This window comes from Lissotriton helveticus, chromosome 1_1, assembly GCF_964261635.1.
Source record: "Lissotriton helveticus chromosome 1_1, aLisHel1.1, whole genome shotgun sequence".
In the NCBI taxonomy this organism is placed as follows: Eukaryota; Metazoa; Chordata; class Amphibia; order Caudata; family Salamandridae; genus Lissotriton; species Lissotriton helveticus.
The window spans coordinates 1929909874-1929930423 of record NC_136057.1 but is presented as its reverse complement, the minus strand read 5'-3'; the positions used below and the strand labels follow the sequence as shown (position 1 = coordinate 1929930423).

At 43.6% G+C, this 20550-nt stretch overlaps 1 protein-coding gene across 1 annotated transcript in view; it reads left to right on the top strand.

The window, feature by feature from the left end:
• The window catches only part of CACNA1E (calcium voltage-gated channel subunit alpha1 E), a 1292345-nt gene that overhangs the window by 1161552 nt on the left and 110243 nt on the right, over positions 1 to 20550 (top strand). Inside the window, exon 39 of the mRNA XM_078643465.1 lies at positions 18034 to 18134. Within this exon, the coding sequence (XP_078499591.1) occupies positions 18034 to 18134 (101 nt within the window). The remainder of the gene's footprint in view (positions 1 to 18033; positions 18135 to 20550) is intronic.

Here is a 20550-nt window from a genome sequence, read left to right as displayed (position 1 = left end):
CATGGTGTTCTGCTAAACCCAGCAGATCCCTGTGATGGCTATTATTCCTAATGGGTCGCAAATTGCGACCTACCTCCTTAATATTGATGAGAAAGGTCAATTTGCGACCTATTAGGAATAGCTATTGACAACTTGTATGTGTTCCTGCAATTAGCAAATCGCAAATCCTAATGTCATTTGGTAAGAATCGCAATAAGGAAATCGCAATTCGTAAATGTTGTACATGTGACCCTTTGTCCACAGTTTGGTGTCTAGTTCAGAAAACGACCAGTCACCGCACTGTCTCAATGAATGTAAGACATTGTACTTTGAAGAACCGGGTCAGAACCCAGCGGTGCCAGGGACACACCTGAAATCTTCGAGTTCCATCTGTCTTGGTATACAGAGACACGGAATACTTCTGGGTGGTGTCAGAGACCAAGTTTATTAGCTGCAGCTAGTAACAGAAATCCCAACAATACATCACAATGTATATTCCTAGGAGACTGTTCAAATTACCAAGGCAAGACATCTCCTTTTATACACCATATTCTCATTATAAATGTACACCCACTGCGCAAAATTCTAACCAATAGGGCACATTTTCTAACTGAGTATCACATTAACAAAAACCCAATTTACAGTAACCCAACCCAAAAGTTAATTATTAGGAATGTCCCAAATTCAATCTTTGCAAGCCGGACAAATTTATAATTGAAAAGCACAACCCATGTAATGTCAGAACATAAAGGAAACAGTAATAGATGCTGAACAAGATAAAACATGTGCAAGGAAACTAAAGGTTAACGAGGTCCTGAACATTAAGTGGCAATCTTAGACAAGGATCAAACCAAGGGAAATTAGCTTTGCGAGGTCAGTTTCAGGTGAAGAGGTCAGTTTCTCTGCAGTTCATTCAGAGTCGAAAGAAACCTAGTTAATGTATACATGAACTCAGAAGGCCAGGCCACTTGTTTGCCGGGCCTCTTTCACAGGCCTACGGGAGGGCAACACAAAATGGAGTCAGGCTCGAGAATTACAGAACCTCAGCCCTCCTTTTGCCATTACGTAGGCAATAACCTAAACTCATGTTAATCTGAATCTAGGTCCATATCAATCTTCATTAGGTCATCTAAGTGTTGCTGTAGCATCATCCTATTATTCTCTACTTCTCTCGGGACAGGTCTCCTAACGCACATAGTGGCACAAAGACTACAAATGGCGGGACCACACTGGATGCAAAGACAACAAGAGAAAAGGATGGCCAAAACCATACCAAGGAATGTCAAAATCTTCCATCCCCATTTAGACAGCAATTCCCAAAACCATCCCGTCATGACCAGTCTCCTTTGTCTACATGGATAGACTCAGAGATCTTATGTAACCTAGAGATGGCTTGGTACACTGTAGGAGCATTATCTTGTACGTAAATGCAACAACTAGATCCGATCAATTTGCATACTCCACCTCGATCTGCAAGTATGACGTCTAAAACCATACGATTCTGCAACGTCATTAGGCGGTCCACTTGAAGCTCAGCTGTTACATTACTAAGAGCACCTGATGTCTCGTTAATAGTAGCTTCAACAACGCGAACAAGCTGTCGAATATGCCCACTATTGATCATAGGACCCCAAAAGGCCAGGAAACCCTTGAAGAAATCTCCTGCTTCTTGTTCTGCAGTATCTTCCTTATTGAAGACACCTCTACCATATCTCGTTCTATGAACGTCTGAAGCAGTAGTGTATGTAGGGGGAAGCAAAAACGCCACATAACATGTTCCTGAAAAAATCAGGTGGCAACCATGTGTAGGCTCTGTCATGACAAACAAAATATGTGCCTTTAGCTGGCACAAACGGTGGAGAAGTCCGGGATGAATAGACATATGTTTGAGCACACACACTCTTACCTAGCTGAGCTTTCGGATTCCGACCAGTACCTTGCAAACAAAAATAGCCTCGGTGGGGTACAATCCAAATAGGGGGAGACATTTTTCGTCTCTCCTTCTCTGTCAAGCTGGTACTATATCCAGTCACGTTCCAACCAACATAAGCCTGCACCTCATCCTTAGGGATAGCATAATATGCATCAATATCTCGGATCATAGCTACTATTCCCCTTATCTTTAAGGGAACGTAAGGGGCGTACCTCATTTGCATAGATAAACATGGTCTGTAAAGCCCACATAGACCCATTAAAAGAAAAAGGCAAAACCAAATATGGCATACCCTTATCGGTCGTATGCGGTATAAGACCACAAACCCAACAGTTAGTGGTATTCACTACTAACTGATGCTGATGCAACAACTGTATGAACGAGTTGTTGACAAATTCTGACCTCCTTGTCTGTTCATGTTCAGGCAACGTATAGAACTGATGCAAAGAAACAGTAGTGTAAGAAAGCATAGGTTGGGAAGTGGGTGCAAACGTCTGTTGTGTAGCATAGACAATCCATCCCACATAAGCTATCGTAATACTTAAAAACATTAAAAAACATGATATTATAAAACATTTGCTACGTATCAATGTACAGAATCTCATTTTAAGGTGTATTTTCTCAACATCTCTCTCAGGAACAAAAGACTCCATCCTCTAACGTGCTGCCCGCTGCAATTTTCCTTCTTCACTCAAATATGCGTCCAGGCGTCCGAGACAACCTAGAACCATAGACCTTTCGTCAATTCGCAGTTCACCCCTTAAGTCTTATACCACGACCCTGCAGCTGAACCCGGATGGTGGTTCGAAAAAGAAAAAAGAAAAATAGTCCCTTGTCTGAGAGAGCACAATACACAAAAAAAATATTACTTTATTTGTCCTTTTTTAGACCTCGGCCTTAAACTATAATGTTCTTTATTCGGCACACTGAAAAAGAATCTCCGGATGCGTAGTGTCCAGTCTCAAATGCGGCGGCACAGCTTCTTGCAAAATGTCATCATCCGCATGTTCCGACTGAGTCCATTCCAAACGAGCATCACTAAAAGGCACAAATCTCGGGACATTTTCAGTCTCAGAAACGGCAACACCTTCCCGGACCCACTGATCATACGGTATGGGCAGAGGTATCCTTTTCGTGTGGGTGGCATGCACCCAACTCTTTTTCCCGAAGACTTTCACAGCGGTCCTGGTTGCTAGCAGACCTTGATAAGGACCAGTCCACCTCGGCTGTAGGTTCTTGGACCTCTGGAAGTTCCTGATCAGAACCCTGTCGCCGGGTTGGATTGCATGTGCCGCGCCAACAGAAGCTGAAGGTAAGGTATCATGAACCTGTTGGTGAAGAACACGCAATTTAGCAGTCAAATCATGTAAATAGTCAACCAACATAGGGTACTCAATATCGCTGTATTCTCTTGGCCTCGGCACACCCCAAACATTCGCCGGGCGTCCAAAAACAATCTCGTATGGGCTAAGTCCCACGCGAGAATGTATTGTCGTTCTTGTGGACAAAAGTGCCTATGGTAGAGCATCGGGCCATGTGAGACCATGTGACACCAGATTCGCTGCGTGGAACTTCTGTCTAATTCCCAAACCCACACACACTTTCTGCATAATCTGACCCACGAATTCACTTTCGTTATCACTCCAGACCATCCTCGGCAATCCATACCTCGGGAAAAACTCTTTGAGCAAAACCTTGGCTGTAGACAAGGCAGTATTATCCTTCAGGGGGTAGGCCTCTATCCATCTGGAAAAGGCACAAACAACCACAAGGACATACTTCAAATTATTGCATCTTTCCATATGAATATAGTCTATCTGCAACACCTCGAACGGATACGTTGGAGGAGCAAAATGACCAGTTGGAGTTGGGGTTCCCTTGCCAGGATTATGCATCAAGCAAATCATGCAGTGTTTAACCAAATTCTTAGCACATTTGGGAATTCCACTATTCTGCCATACCGGAGCCAACAACTTGCATATCCCTTTTGAGCTGATGCGAGCCATCCCATGAGCCATAGTAACCACTGGAAGCACATACGCATCTGGCAACAACCATCCCCGATGCTCTGACAACTCAACCCAACAGCCTGTCGAATCCAACATTCCCGTACTCTCTCTCCACGTACTCAATTCTTTCTCAGTAGCTTCTGCCTGAATCATCTTCACACTTTCTATTGTATCTTCACACATTCCTCTTTCCACAACCCATCTTGCAGGACATGCAACATACATTTGACTCGTCAAATCTCTCACTGTTTCTCTCGCTACTTCATCTGCAAACGAATTCCCTCGACCCACATCATCTGTAACCTTTTTATGCGCACTACACTTTACAATGGTGATATGTGTTGGCAAAGTAAGCGATTCAAGAAGCTCACTCACTAATTGGCCATGCTGGATTTTCGTACCATGAGAAGTAAGAAATCCTCTTTCTTTCCACAATCTTCCAAAGCTATGAGCAACGCCAAACGCATACTGGCTATCAGTAAAAACATTCACTCTCTTTCCTTTTGACAACACACACGCTCTAGTCAAGGCTATCAATTCAGCTGCCTGAGCTGAATTCTGTGCAATACGCGCTGTTTCAACAATCATGTGCAAAGTTGTGACAGCATATGCTGCAGTCGTCTCTCCATTCAGTCACAGTTGAAAGGGGAGGTGGCAAAGCCGGATAACATTTGTCAATGGCCATGCAATGCTGTCTATCTGACACTTCAATAGCACGATCTTCTTCATCGTCCTTAAACTGCGTAGCGGCTTGCATTACTGACATATTCCTTTCTTTCCTATCTCTTTTCGCTTGCTTAATTTCTCGCTGTTTGGCTTCCTTACGCCAAAGGCGGAAAGAGTCAAACATCGCCGGCCGGGCTTTCTTCCTAAACAGCGCAACTTCTAAGTTATCTAAAATCTCTGTTCCAAAACTACCATGTGGGGGCCATCGTAAAACACCGTCCTTCCTAGTGTAGCGGACCCAAACCTCATTAAAGGTAATGGGACCCACGCCATGTTTCGAATAAAGCTCATAAGTTGGAGTTCCAACCGGAGGTATCGGACACGAATCCTCCAATCGGGAATCCCTATTAAGACCACAAACAAACTATTTACCAAGTTTACCAAGACCAGGCATCTTGCTCACTAGTCTGGTTTCAAACTTCAAAGGGTATAAAAAAAATGATACACTCGTAAATATACGAACCCCTCGGCTTCGACCACTGCAATGGCCGAATCAAGACCCAAGAAACAAAACAAAATCGTGGGAGCGACCCACTTATACTTAACCAAAATGTCTGTCACGCCACCAGAAGACCGTCTAACTTCTCGCCTTACAAATCGTCACACGAGGGTCCAAGACAGGGCGACAGTCAGGGCAGCAGCTTTCGTAGCCTTTGGAAAGGGGAAGCCTCGCAGAAAAGACCTACGGTCCACTTTTCGACATGCAGGGGTCGATGGAGTGGGGACCCTCCTCCAGAGTTTCCTCACGGGGCTCCTCGCAATCTTCGGGCTTGGACCGGTACCGCTGAAGTCGCCCCACGATGGGCGCCAGTTGAAGAACCGGGTCAGAACTCAGCGGTGCCAGGGACACACCTGAAATCTTCGAGTTCCACCTGTCTTGGTATACAGAGACACAGAATACTTCTGGGTGGCGTCAGAGACCAAGTTTATTAGCTGCAGCTAATAACAGAAATCCCAACAATACATCACAATGTATATTCCTAGGAGACTGTTCAAATTACTAAGGCAAGACATCACCTTTTATACACCATATTCTCATTATAAATGTACACCCACTGCGCAAAATTCTAACCAATAGGGCACATTTTCTAACTGAGTATCACATTAACAAAAACCCAATTTACAGTAACCCAACCCAAAAGTTAATTATTAGGAATGTCCCAAATTCAATCTTTGCAAGCCGGACAAATTTATAATTGAAAAGCACAACCCATGTAATGTCAGAACATAAAGGAAACAGTAATAGATGCTGAACAAGATAAAACATGTGCAAGGAAACTAAAGGTTAACGAGGTCCTAAACATTAAGTGGCAATCTTAGACAAGGATCAAACCAAGTGAAATTGGCTTTGCGAGGTCAGTTTTAGGTGAAGAGGTCAGTTTCTCTGCAGTTCATTCAGAGTCGAAAGAAACCTAGTTAATGTACACATGAACTCAGAAGGCCAGGCCACTTGTTCGCCGGGCCTCTTTCACAGGCCTACGTGAGGGCAACACAAAATGGAGTCAGGCTCGAGAATTACAGAACCTCAACTTTTACCCTAAAGATATCCCAAAAGCCATAGTAGAATGTAGTGCATGGATCCTAGAAAGTATGCCAATGTTAAGCCCTATGTTACTTGTCGGTCCTCAGGATTGGTTTGATGCTCGGAATGGTCCACCTCTTGATCTAACCAAGCCTAAATAGCCGCAATGGCACAGGCCAGTGGAAGGATCAAGCGGGGGAAGGAAATGAAGGGAACAGCAGGGAGGGAGATCTGAAATGACAAAAACAATCTTTATAGTGAAATTTCTATCACCGCCATACAATATTTGCTAATGTCCCCTCCTGTACCGGTAACAAAAAAGAACAGCACTGGTAGAAGAAGATACTTCCATACATGACGTGCCTTCTGTGTGGTAATACCACGTGTTGTGCTATAGCTGCAGCGGGAAATAAACATAACAGAAAACACACTATGAATATGAACCCTTATGGAAGATGCAGATTAAACATACCAATGATAAGGGAAAATGACTTGCTAAGACCTACCCTTTCCTCAACTCCAATGCACTTCCCAGGGATAGAGCGTAGACATACAACTCGTAAGAACTCCTTTTAAAAATAGAGACAGAAAAACCCAGGACTAATTACCATAAGACTCAACAGTTGGTGTAACATAAACAGAAAAGTAAGGTGCTAGGTAACAAAGACTTCCACAAGAGGGTTACTTCACCCTGTGAACAGTTCCAGTATAAATGTGGAACACAATGTAATCTCCAGTATAAAACATTCCGTGAAGAAACATCAATCCAGACTTATCCCAAACCAAAGGGAGAGAGGTTACTGACTTTGGTAGGAATGCTGAATCATGGTCCTCTAAAGAGCCCCCGGCTGACGATAGCGGGTGAAGGCACCTCGAGACCGAATACCGTCCTCCGCATGAGCAGCAAGCTCTCCAACGGAGGACGCAACTTGGAAACGGCCGAAAATGCTGATCAAAATAAACACAGGTGAGAACACAGGTGTAATACCGTCCTCCGCACGAGCTGCAAGCTCTCCAACAGAGGACGCAACTTGGAAACGGCTGAAAATGCCAATCGAAATAAACACAGGCTTATTTCTCCTCCGCATGAGCAGTCGCTCAACCAACGGAGGAGGGAACAACAACAACAACAGAACGAGGGTTTGGTGTGAAAGGCACCCTTACCAGACTTGGATCTGGACACTGCAATCAGCACGAACCTTGGTGGCAGAATTTCCAACGCTAACCCGGGTTCAGCAACTTCCTATATGGGTTGTCCTTGCTGCGTCGTACGTGACGCACAAGGCACCATGGGAGTTGTAGTCTTCCCCGGATGGCGCCGCTGTTCCGGGCATAAACGTCACGCTCTGACTGCCAGGATGGTGTGCTCGAGTCCGGTGCTTGTAACACCCTATGCATGATGCAGAAAGCCATGACAAATACTCTCTTCCCCTCTCCCGCTCCCACTGGCAGCTAGTACTGCGACTTTAAGATGCAGGTGATATGTGTCCTATGCTCTGCACTAATAGGGATTCAAGTTACTACGGTTTGGCACTGCTATGGCTATTTTGGCAAGATTCAGGCAACACTCAGATCAAGGATATTGTTATCATAACTATGATGGCACAGTGGTGGTAACTTCAGAGGTTCAATGTAGGAATGAGATAGGCAGGACTCAGCAAAGGGTTTGGAGTTGGAAGAAACCAATGGTAATTATGGAATTGATCTTCAGCATCAGAGAAGGTGCTTCAACTATCAGGAAGCCCAGGTCTTGGACAGAATTCCCTTTAAAAAGACTTAGATCCATCGAATCTCACCAGAGATCCTTGGTCCAGCGTTCTGGTTTATCATCAGTTCTACCTTTGTTGAATTTGATCAAAATAAATGTTCTATCTTGGATGTTGTGATGATACCTTGGAGAGAGCAGCTTGAAAGAGACCACTGTGGTCTTGCTTTTTCCTAATCTAATCAAGGTCTTGTTGCTGTAAAGTCATATACATCTGTTTAGAGGTACAAGAAGACACAGCTACAAGTCAAAAACGAAAAGAGACTAAGTAACCTTGTGGAATGTCGCATTATATTAAGAGATTCTTAATTAATATACCATTGTACATCACAGTATGTGCCATTAATATGAGCTGTACGTAAGAGGTGTTACTATAACCCAATTGAATGTTTCTCATGTCATAAACACAAACTTGGCTGAGACGAGTCAGGAGGTAAAGTGGAAGCTTTCATTGCCATTCAGAAATTAAGAGAGACAAGTATGGAGCATTTTGTGAAGGCTAGCGTGGCAGACGACCTAGCTCCTGATCTTTACAGGTGTTGGATGCTGCACAAAACTGTAACACGTTCAGGCCAATGAAATTGCTTCCTTCAGTCACCATTGTCTCATGTGTTATGGAGGAGGATCCCATGGTGCTGAGGGAACAGCCAAGAGCTGTACATAAGGTTCACCGTCGTTGAATCGTTCCTGTTATTCATGAACAATGAGGGGCTGATTCATATCTTTGAGTAATTTATACTACTTTTTTACTCCAAAAGAGTAACTTATACTCAGGTTTTGTAGCAATTTACTACAGAAGTGACTAGCCAAAAAGTACTCAAAATTGTACATTACTTAAATAAGTAAGTTACCATTTTAAATCAGGCCCTGAATAACTAGATGCTGGAAGACTTTTTTGTTACAGGAAAAATAATATATATATTTGATTTTTTCTATTTTAATACTTTACAGAAAAAATAATAAATATAGATTTGGTTTTTTCTATCTTAATAACTAGGTATTTAATTTAATTTTACTACTTTCTCAGAGGTTTAAAGTCCATTCAAATATATGTTAAACTAGAACAGACAAATGTGAAATCAATTGCTAGACAGGCATAGAGAGTTTTCAGGCAAAGCAAAAGTGGAAGACTGTGCTGTGCCTTTAAGATTGCTGGCTGAGCTGGTTCTGCTATGAGGCACAGAAACTTTTAAAAATGTGGGGAATCTTCTCACACATTTTACTTTTTGGATTTGCGTCTAATCATCTGTACCTTTCAAACAGCAGTTGGGTGTTTTTGGTGATGTTTCTACCGGAGCAATCAACTTTTTTCTCATCTAGGATGACTCCACTTTTTGTGAAATGCTTTCAGTGTCGCAGAAAAAAATTAGAGAAAGACCCGCAAACAAACTGAATCCTTACCAGACAACAACAACATTGAGGAATGGATGTTTGTTTGAACATTTCCTGAAGGACATTGGAGGACAGTGAAGGAAACAAGCTCAGAGAATAAGAGCATTCCATCTCTCACTCAGAAATGACTGTTGAGACTCTGCAGCAGAATGTAATGCTTAGGTGACCCCTTCCTTCACACTTCACTTGCAGCAGTGCAGCGTCCATCAAGGAAGAGGATGACGAATAGACTCACCATGCAATTCGTTAATATCTCCAGTACATCAGCCACAGAGCAGTGAACCTACTTCTCTGTACATAGCAATGCATGTGGATCCTTCTACAACATCAAATAAGCTTCCTCAGGCAGATCTACAGCTGAGTTCTCAGCCTGTCCCTTTTCTACCTCATCATATAGTACCTCAGCCACCACAACTGGTGGCTCCAGAAACTGTGGCATCGCTGTAGGGATTATTTACACATTGCCCCAAAAGCACCAATCATTCTTGGAACATTTAAAGAATAGGTGGCATGGGTCTAAGACTCCAGTAGACGGTCTCTATTAAGCTTGGCCCACTCTGCAAGTTCACCTCCAAAACATTTTGCCTTCATCCCTCCTATTTATTTTTATTCGTTTTTGTTCGCCTTATGACTCTGTACACTTTAACACTGCTAACCAGTGCTAAAGTGCTTGCGCTCTCTTCCTTAAACAAGGTAAAATTAGCTTATACCTGATTGGATTGTGTAATTTACTTATATAAGTCCCTCATAAAATGGTACTACATGTAATCCGGGCCTGTAAATTAAATGCTACTAGTGGACCTGCCGCGCTTATCGGGCCTACTTAGATAGCCTTTTAAACATGTATCAGGCCTGCCTTTGCAGCCTGTTGGCAGTTTTACACTGCCAATTCAACTTGCCAAAATAAACCCCTTGCCAGGCATAAAACTCAAATTTAATACACATAAGTCACCCCTAAGGTAGACCCTACACAGCCCAAAGGGCAGGGTGCATTTTAATAAAAAAGTTGGACATGTAATTTTAAGTTTTACATGTGCTGGTAATAAAAACCCACAAATTCATTTTTCACTATGCTGAGGCCTACCTCTCTCATAGGATAACATTGTGTTACCTTACTACATTTAACAAGTAGTGACTTTTGAATGGAAGCAGGTGAGATAGTCATGTTTGGTGTCTTAGGAATTGTAATTTCAAATCTTTTTCAGTGGTAAAGTGGGATTTTAAGTCACAGTTCTAAAAATGCCACTTTTAGAAATTAGCCATTTCTTTGTCCTAACCATTTGGTGCCTGCAGCCTGTCCTTGTGTAATGTGACTAGGTCTAGTTGGCAGTTGGCCTTTGTGTATTCCTCCCCATGTGACTAGGTGTAGTTGGCAGTTTGCCTTTGTGTACTCCTCGCAGACAGTATCACAATAGAGGGTCTGAGTGTTGGCAGGATGGGCCATTCTGACCTAACAATCGCGGAGCTGACACTTACTATGCTTGCACTACAAAGGCACTGGCCCAGAGTACAAAACAAGGACTTCGCACTAACCTATTGTGCCCCCAGACAGACTGGGAGCCTGGGCAGGGAGGCAGAAACACCTCTGTAAGGGGTAACCTCCATCAGCTTCTCTGACTTCTAAGGAGGCACCAGCTATAAAGATTAAGACCCTCAGAGCCACACTTTAGAACACTTCTGGACCTGTGGAAGACTCAGAAGAAGGACTGCTCTGCTGCACTGCTGTTCTGCTGCAAGAAGGGTAGCCCTGCTGTTCTGCTGCCCTGCGTGCAAGAGAGACTGCTCTGCTGAGGTGGCATGGTGAGCAAAAGAACCATGGGTTGAAGTGACACCCTGAGGCTATTGCCAGTGGTTAGACTTATTGCAAGCAGCCTCCCACAACCCTTGGTGTGTTTCATGGGCTGCTCTGGTGCCCTGCTACCTGAGGATGATGGACTGAACCAGCACCTTGAGCCTAGGACCACCAGGGTGACTTCAAGGGTTAGTTGGTTGGCCTCCTGTTCTGAGCTACTGGGACACAACTAGCTCCAGCACCCTTGAACCATGCACCTAGAGGCTGCTTGCCGTAAGAGCTAATCATCCAGTGGTGCCTTCCCAGTCGTGGACTCTTGAAAGTGGGGATAAAGGTGGTCTCCCAGCCCAGCTGTGGTTCCAATGAGAACCAATGCAGCTCTACGTAACCTTACTCAACTATTGCAGCTCCTCATCGGAACCAACACAGAGCAATGTAACTCAACACAGACCTCACATCGCAGCCCTCACAGCTCTTCATCGGAACCAACGCAAAGGGATGCAACCAGACACAGACATTGCCTTGTAACCCTTGCAGCTCCTCCGAACTTACTGAGTGTGACATAACTTGACTTAGGCCCCTGCATCGCTCATTAGAAACAGCACTACGTGACACATCTCGACTCAGGACCTCGCATTACGACTCGGAACCACCGTTGTGCAATGCCCCACATCCAGAAAATAAGGTACACTTATCAGTGGGCCTAACCTGTACCCTGCATCTGGCCCAGCCCCATCGACCAGTCGGCCTGAACTTGTGACTTTTTCCTGGTCCGGCATGACCAGATAACTACAGTTGCCTTTATTACTGGTTGTGTACTGCATTAATACTTTAGCCATTTGCTCTAAGTTAAGCCTGACTGCATTTGTGCCAAGCTACCAGTGGGTTACGCACAGGTTAATTTAGTGACATTTTGTGGTTCACCCTGACAAAGATTGTGGTTCTGCTTGATCAGGGTTTCACCCCCCTCAACCAACTATCCAAGTTCACACAGTCTCACACTCGGAGGACTGTTAAATTGGGGAACATACACATGGTCCCTCAGATTCTAAAGCAAAATACAACTCATCATTGTCACCATCATGGTCACCAAAGTATCTACCCCAAAATCCATGGTTAATAATATAATTTCATTTCATGACCTTGTGATGAAAGGACGACAAAGCTTGGTATTTCCTTTGAAACTTATCAAGTTACATAATCAGTGACTCTACAATATAGAGTGATAACGTGCCCTCTAATGCCACTGATACCTGACTTACAGAAGTCGATAATAAACATTTTTATGTCTCCTTAAACCTCCAAAGCTGTTGAACAAGGTTTTTGTTTTTAGGAAGCATAGTCTGTCATTGCAAGATCCTCTTTTTTAATTGGTGACCCTACACAGTCAGTCAAGCAAAGGTTTCTGTACATAATAACAACAGCCGCACCTCCCACTGGAAGATTTGTCTTACCTCAGCCACCACTCTCAAAATAGTATTCTCTTTGACATTATGTGGAAGATATGAAAGGTCTCTGTGGGACATCTTGCACCATTTTGCTGATCACCCTCCAAGCGAAGGCAGATGTGACTTTATGGACGTGCTGAATGAGGGGCAAGTTGTCTCCAACCAGATTATTAGAGCATCTGTAGGTGTCACTGATTGGTCTAACCATATAATCAGAGGATCTCTATATGTTCCAGATTTGGTGGAATTTGAGGACTGATGAGCAAGTTTGTTTTGCATTTTTAAATACTGCAATTCCCAAAATAGAGGCATTTGCGACTTTCTATGAACTAATCCCATTTTAGGACTCAGAATCCATTCACAATTTGTAAGGGGCATGTTGTAAGTGTCCCATCCAAATTGTGAATCAGTATGCAATGTATCAATGTTTTGCAATCGTAAACAGGTTCCAAAACTTTGAAAAATTACTGACTTCCAATTTGGGGTGGTAATCCATTCGCAAAACAGACGTGGTCCCCATTGGTCCAGGGGAGTACTGGCAACTCTCAAACAAACTGTAGGTCAATTTTTTATTTAAAAAAAGTAAACTTTTCCTGTAAAATGCAGACCCCTCTTTCCTTTAACACCTTCGCCATGGGGGTATTTCCCACATGGTGCCCTGGAGGGGCGGCGGGTGGCGGGGGGGGTGGATGCTTGTCACAACCCCGCTCACTGATTAATTCTCCCGCACAGGCGGGGAATCAATCGCGTGTGGGTGCGCCGCGGCAGTTATGATGAGCCCAGCGTGTCATGAAGTCAGCTCCATTGTGCCTCGTGACGAGCTGGACTCATCATGAGCATGGAAGGGGCCAGGAAAAAGGAACTGTATGTTAAAAAAAAGTTTATTTTATTTAAATGTGATCACTGGTTTGGTAGTCTACTAAGGAACAGGATCTGCATGCCAAAAAATTGTTTGTTTTATTTAAATGTGATCACTGGCTTGGTTGTCTATAGACAGCAGCAAGCCACCATCCTTGTGATGACATCCCATCAGAGTTAGTCGCAATATGTGACCTACCTTTTTAATATTCCTTAATTATGTTGGCTTGCAACCTTTTATCACGTAATTCTGGTCGCAAAATTTAACACTCGTCAGGCCAATGTTTACTGCCATAGGTTATGCATGAGTAGATCAGCAAGGCATCTTTCTCCCATGCCTACCAGTGTGAGACCAGATGTTCAGCAAGAACATTCTACATCTTTGTCTTCATGCTCATTACAAAATATTAAATGCACAAAAATAAATTGGAAGCTCACACATCTAAGCAGAAAGGCTGAAGGATCTCACTATAGGCAAGCAGTTTGCAAACATTTATCAGCAGCCATACAAGTCCAAGCAATAGCACAATCAGCAAACATATCCCTGCAAATATATCAAAAGTAGCGGGCATGCTCAGTATCTAAATAGCATACTTTGATAAACCAATTTCTCAAAAGCACAGACCATTTTTGAAACTTTTAGTGCAGAATGAGCATTCTCAACTCCAGGACTTGATATCTGGCATAAAATACATCAAGAGTGTTGTGAGAGGCTGGCCTGGTATATGAGGTCCACCAGTGTAAGTGGGCACCCTGCACCAGCCCAGACAACCCTTATGATGATTTAGGTCTCAGAAAACCTTAGAAAGCTATCCAAGTGGTAGCTGTGGAGAGCAGCCTTCAGGCTTAGTCTTTAAATAGTGTAAAGCAGCTTGTTTTACCAGAGTGCAATCTTATAGTATGGATTAAATGAAAAGGGACCCACACAGTAGTTATAAAAATATGAATTTATTATATAACACTATCTCGCTATCTAGTATGTTACAGTATCTCCCACACAGGGATAGACACAAAGCACACAATACTTTAGCAAAGAAGTCACAGTAAATAGCACTAATACACAGTGGGCCCCTGGGGGGAATCAAACAATATACTAGGAAAGTGGTATAAGAACCACAAATTGAGTCAGGACAATGCCGAGAGGACGTAGAATTGCTGGGACCCCAACGAACAACCCAAGGTGAATAGATAGGGACCCCACAAGGTGTGTGCGCAGTGTGTGAACACGACTGCGTGCTCCGTACAAGTCTATGTGCAAGTTGCAGTTAGAAATGGGTGCATAGGTGTGAAGTGGCGTTGGAAACTGCTGTCGAATCCAGTGGAGAACTTCAGGAAAGTGCCGCTGCTGGAAGAGGAGAAAGTGGCCGGAGGAATCCAAATGTGGATTCTTGTCAAGGAGTACCTGAAAGGAGAGGCAACAGAGTCTAAATCACTTGAGTGACCAGGGGCTCGGAAGACAAATGCCCACCGTTGTTGGGTGCTTCAGGATAGTTGACGGTGACCTTGACCCTGCCGCTGTGGGGACCAGGCAACTTTGAGGATGACCAGGAGGCAGATGCAAGCTGTCCCTAGAAGGATTGTTGAGTGCTGAGGGGTCGGTGTCCGACAGGAGCATTACAGGCCTTGGCAAAAGCAACCCACCTAGGAAGGCAAGGAAGTGTAGGGTTCTGACCAGCAAGGTCCAGGAGACTCACCACAATCAGGGGAGTCAGGGCAAGCCCAGAGCAATCAGGGGAGCCCAAGAAAACCAAATATGACCCTCAATTGGACCCACAGGCCGGAGACACAGGAGTTGCAAGAGGACCTCGAGCAGCTTCACAAAACAACAGGCCTCAGAGCACACGGTGCAGGGTAGTTAAAGATCTTTGTGGGAAAAGTTGCCAGAAGTTTGGGCTACTTGGAGCCCAATGCACTTGTCATAGGATTGCCAACAAGCACATGCACTTGCAAAAGTACGCAGTGCACAGGGGTTTGGGTTTTGCATCCCCCACGAGGAATACTGGCCTCAAACTCAGTGAGAGGGCAGCTCAGGCCTTAAGGGACGTAGAAACCCACCTCCTGTGTTGCTGAACCTTTCAGAGTCTGGAGGAGCTTGGGAACAGCAGACTGGTCAGCAGTGTTGCGGTGCCTGCGAATGCAGGGGAGTGACTCCTTCACTCCAAGGGAGATTATCTTCAGGTGTCCTGGATGCTCTACAGGTCCTTCACGGATCCTGTATGGTGCACAGGCACAGACAATGCAGAAGTCTGAGAGGGAGACGAAGTCAGTCCCAAACAAAGTCCACAGTGCCCAGACAGTCAAAGTGCAGTGGTTTCAGTTCTGAATCTTGTCCACGACAAATCTAAGGTCTTACAACTAGGTAGGTACCCCAGGGAGAGGATTGGAAAGATACAGGGGACCCTCCCAGGGGAGGGTCTAGACAGGGGCGAGGTTACTCCCATGTCCTTTGTCCAGTTTCGCGCTAGAGCGGGAGCCAACGGCTCCCAGGACTGGTTTGAACTGGCCTATGCACAGGGATACCAAATATGCCCCTCCTGCAGGTTTTCAGGTGCTGTGAAGCGTACCTACCCAGCCCTAATACAATAAATCCTGTCTGGAAGCAGCATCAGGAGGGCAAAAATGTGTCTCTGGTCAGCAGCAACCATTGTGTGCTGTCCGGAGCTAGAAGGCTGGTACCGGGAACACTGAGGGCCCCACTAAGGGCCTTCCTGGTGGGTGGAATCATACCTCCCACACCGGTTACTGGTGAGGTGAATGATTCCAGCATGCCTGACACCAAACACGATTGGGTTGGCTGCAGCCGTTTTCGCTAAGGTCATCAAGCGGTCGTGTAATGCCAAACTATATTAGTATATGGCTGCTTCAATGACAACATGGGAGAATAGATTCCATATGCTGCAGGGGTTCCATGCTCATGCAGGAGCAACCTCTCACTTAGAACCAAGCACAATGCCCTCAGGATTGTAAAGGCTTCCTATAAGGGTGACTTATAGGTTTTATGTGCAGTGACCCTTAGTTATAGTAAACCTATACCTTTAGTAAATGGTGCCTGCACCTACTTACACAGGCTGCAATGGCAGGCCTGTAGTTCCATTTTGGTTGGTCTCTCATGGGTGTCATAATACATGCTGCAGCCCATGGGAGATCTCTGGGGTACCTTAGCCCTAAGTATGTGGGTATCATATACTAGGGACTGATAAGGGCTCCGAGTATCCAATCTGGAGTGTACCGAAGTACATAATATAACAGTTTTGAGAGAAAGAAGATAGACTGGAATTCTGATTAGCAGGATACCAGTCAGACTAGTCAAAAACAGCCTCACATCAAGCAAAAAGTGGGGGTAACCATGAGAAGTAGTACCTACTTTACTACAGGTGTTCCCTAATATAGAGTAATGGTATATACTTTTCAAACAACAATGCAGCAAATGAACTAACTAAGTCTGCATGTAAATTTCTAAATATCCAAAGCAGTACCAACTCAGGAGATACAGTATCTGGGAACGTTCTTCAATTCCAAGCAAGCAAAAGTGTGTTTTACAGACCAGGGACTGTAATCTATCCTGAAGAAGTACTGACCTGCTGTTAAAAAAATACTGCCTCTCTGCAAGGCAGGTTTTGTCTCTCCTGGGATGCATGGCGCCAGGCATAGTGATAGTTTAGTTCCAAGTGCAAGACTGCTCAGGAGACAACTGTTAAAATGTCTGAGGGCACAATGGAGTCAGCACTCAGGAAACTGGGAAGGGATATTGCTGCTGCAATCCTTCCCATGGTGGACAAAGGCCCCAATATGATAAAGCAGTTTAATTCCAACGATTACTTCCGACAGAAATCATTATTATAGATGCTCCAATTATAGAATGGAATGAACATTGCTGAAATCTGAAAACACAAGACATCAGGTCCCAAAATGAAGTGGTTCACCACAGAAACATGCTGGAAGCAGTCCATCTGGCTATCAAATAATATGTTACTGTTTTTAGAAACAAACAAGGTGTTGATCCACATTGGAACACATGATGGATTACTTGAACAAAAAAGCATTACAAGGTCAAGGGTACTCTCCAGGGAGACTGAAACCACATGACTCTGGATGATAGCCATGAAAATCAGTCTAGTGGTTGTACAACTTCAAGAAGTCTAAAACTTGCAAGCAATCTCAGAAGATCACAAATGGGTTTCCAGTGAAGAATGACCATATGAATGGTGATCAACAGGCACTATGTGCGAATATATCCTTCAGTCCTGAGATGTACCTACCTTGCATATTACAATCTAATTACGAAGTTAGTATCACTGTAAAACTAAGTGTGTGAGTGGGGTGTGTTCTAGCACTATCTGCATGTTCAAGGATATCTTAGAGTCTACTTGAGTACGGAGAAATAATTCATTATTCCATTGATTGCTCTGTAGCAAAAAGCTATAATCCTGATTGTTGTAAAAATTGTGACATACTTGACATGCATTTATATTTTCATAGTTGAGATGTGCCCTTCTTTTGCTATAAGAGGGAGGTGTTTCAGATGAGGGTGCATTTATTGTTTAAAAATGGTGTAAGGCATACCCCTTTAGCTTGGTGCTCCATTAAACTTCCCTCTCTCCACTCACAGCCTCAGACCTGACGGTTGGGAAGATCTATGCTGCTATGATGATAATGGATTACTATAAGCAGAGCAAAGTCAAGAAGCTGAGGCAGCAACTTGAGGAACAGGTGAGACAAAGGCACTATGTACCTATTCCATGGTGCCAACAACGTTTGTGTTATTGAATAAGTGGTAGGTGCTCATTACACTGCACACATACCTGTTGCGTCTTTACACATGTTGTAAGTGTCCAACACACTGCACATATTCCCAATATGTCTTTAGAAATTTGGTGGATGCCCATCATGGTATGTGTTTATAAAAGAGGCAGCTAAAATATGCTACCCTGACTACGAAGGTCCAGGACAATTGGAATGCACCAACATCTCTATGTGTTGAGTTACTCAGAATATGTCTTTAAACAAGAAGCAGTTACCTATCACACACATTTTCACTATACCTACAGGAGCTGGCAACAGTAGCCACAAGACCGATTGTGTATTGATATAGATTGAAAAAGTGTACTCTGCAGTGGCCAGAACTACATTTGCAGGTGAAAGCCACATTGCACGCATGCGCACATGCTCATACTGTCTTTAACAAGCAGTAGGTATACTTCCTTCTGATCCAGAACAAGTTTGGATTTTACAGGAGTAGCAGTGTAACTTCTGCTGTTAATTAGGTGTTCTCTAGGGCCAAGATCGTGTGAGAGGCAGAACTGGCACAGAATGCAAATGTTGCACATCAGCAGTGCTAGTGTCCCACCATAACCTGGAGAGACCTCCTATGCTCCTGGAGGGTAGGTAGATGGAATTAGGCTTCTTAAAGGTCTACAGATCCCTGCTAGTCATTGTTCTGGTCAGCTGTTATCTAATGTTTTCTTTACTGTCCTTTGATTTTCTAACATTTTTATCAGTTCTAGTAAAATTCAAAGGGATTTGGCCTGTATTCTTATCTTTAGCTAAGAAAGTATTACATCTATTTTGACTGTAGGAGCCCTCCACTTGGCATACATGTGTTATCAAAAAAAGCAAGTTATAGGAAGTGGACAAAAAGGTGTGACATCACAGCCTTCACAGATTTCTTTATGCTTTGATTATAAATTCCAGGGTTTTCCTTCTCTTCATAATGGCATTGTCACAATATAAACAATGAATATTCTGCTTGCTTGGAAAAATTGTTGTTCCAGTTACATACATAGCTTTTTGGTAAGTTCTTGCATAGGAGCATTTCATACTAAACGCATACACTGTAGATCACACATATTTGTGAAGGTGTTTTTCTGGATCAAGGCATGGGTTGAATACAACACATCAACTACAAAGTTAATCGAATTATAGGTACTGCTGAATATTTGGCATGATACTAATCCATCAAATCACCCAGTAGGTTTTACAGAGCATTCTTCAAACGAAATAAGTTGCTTTATATCATGTTTTACTTGAGATTTATAAGTGGAAAACACTGGTTGCATCACTGTCCAATAGTTTTAACTAGAGAGTAAATTAATACGTTAATCCCATTTTAATATCACAGCATAGTGCACTTTCTGTAAAGGGGGAGCAGGGACATACTAGCCACATAGCACCTGCACATAAACCTGGGTTTTTATCCACAGGTTGATAAAGGTAAATACCCTCCTGACTAACAGCATTTCCATTAAGCTAACATTATTTTATTGCATGACACAAGTTTTAATCTGAAGAAATTCACTGACAAGCACATCTACCTCTTTGTAATGAATAGGTCCTAGTTGTAATGGGAGGAAGGTTTGGAAAATAATGATGCAAATAAAACCAAGAGGACCTTTAGTGGACTAGGTAAAACTTCATGACTAGAATAGTACAAATTTAAGGAGCTATCTAAGATAACATGCATCCCTACCTCCCAAGTCTGTGTTGTATTAGAAGGGTGCAGTGGCCAGTTCACAATTCTTGGTATCCAGTCAGTGGAGCTACTGGGTGCCCTGTAATTGCTATTATTACCAAACATATTTGGAGGGCATGGAAGTTGGGTTCAAATACTATCAAGTCAAAGTATAGGAGATTACTGATGCTCTAATTGATTAGCACCCAAAATAGGAACCCTGTGTTACCAAGCTTCACGATGTTACATAGTCAAGATTTGCATTTGGCAGTGGCACGCGTGAATCTGGGCTTAACTATTGAATCTGCAGGCTCACCATATTGGACTTGAAATGGAGTTTGGGTTCAACAACATCCTTAATCAGTGGTATACCTGGAATCTTAAGGGCTAGTGACACTGCTGAAAAGGTTTCAGGATCCTGGTGACTAGCTATCATTCAATCAATCAACCGCTTTTAAAGCATGACTGCTCACCTGTAAGGATCACAAGTCACAGGTGGGGGTAGCTACTGGTCCACCATGGCGCTGTGGGTCAATCGAAGAGCCAGGTCTTAAAGTCCTTCCTGAATTTAGGCAATGCCGGTGATTGCCTGAGGTGGAGAGACAGGATGTTCCTGCTCATTGCTGCAAGGAGAAAGATCTTCCTCTGGATATGGTCTTGCTGATACGTGGGATGGTA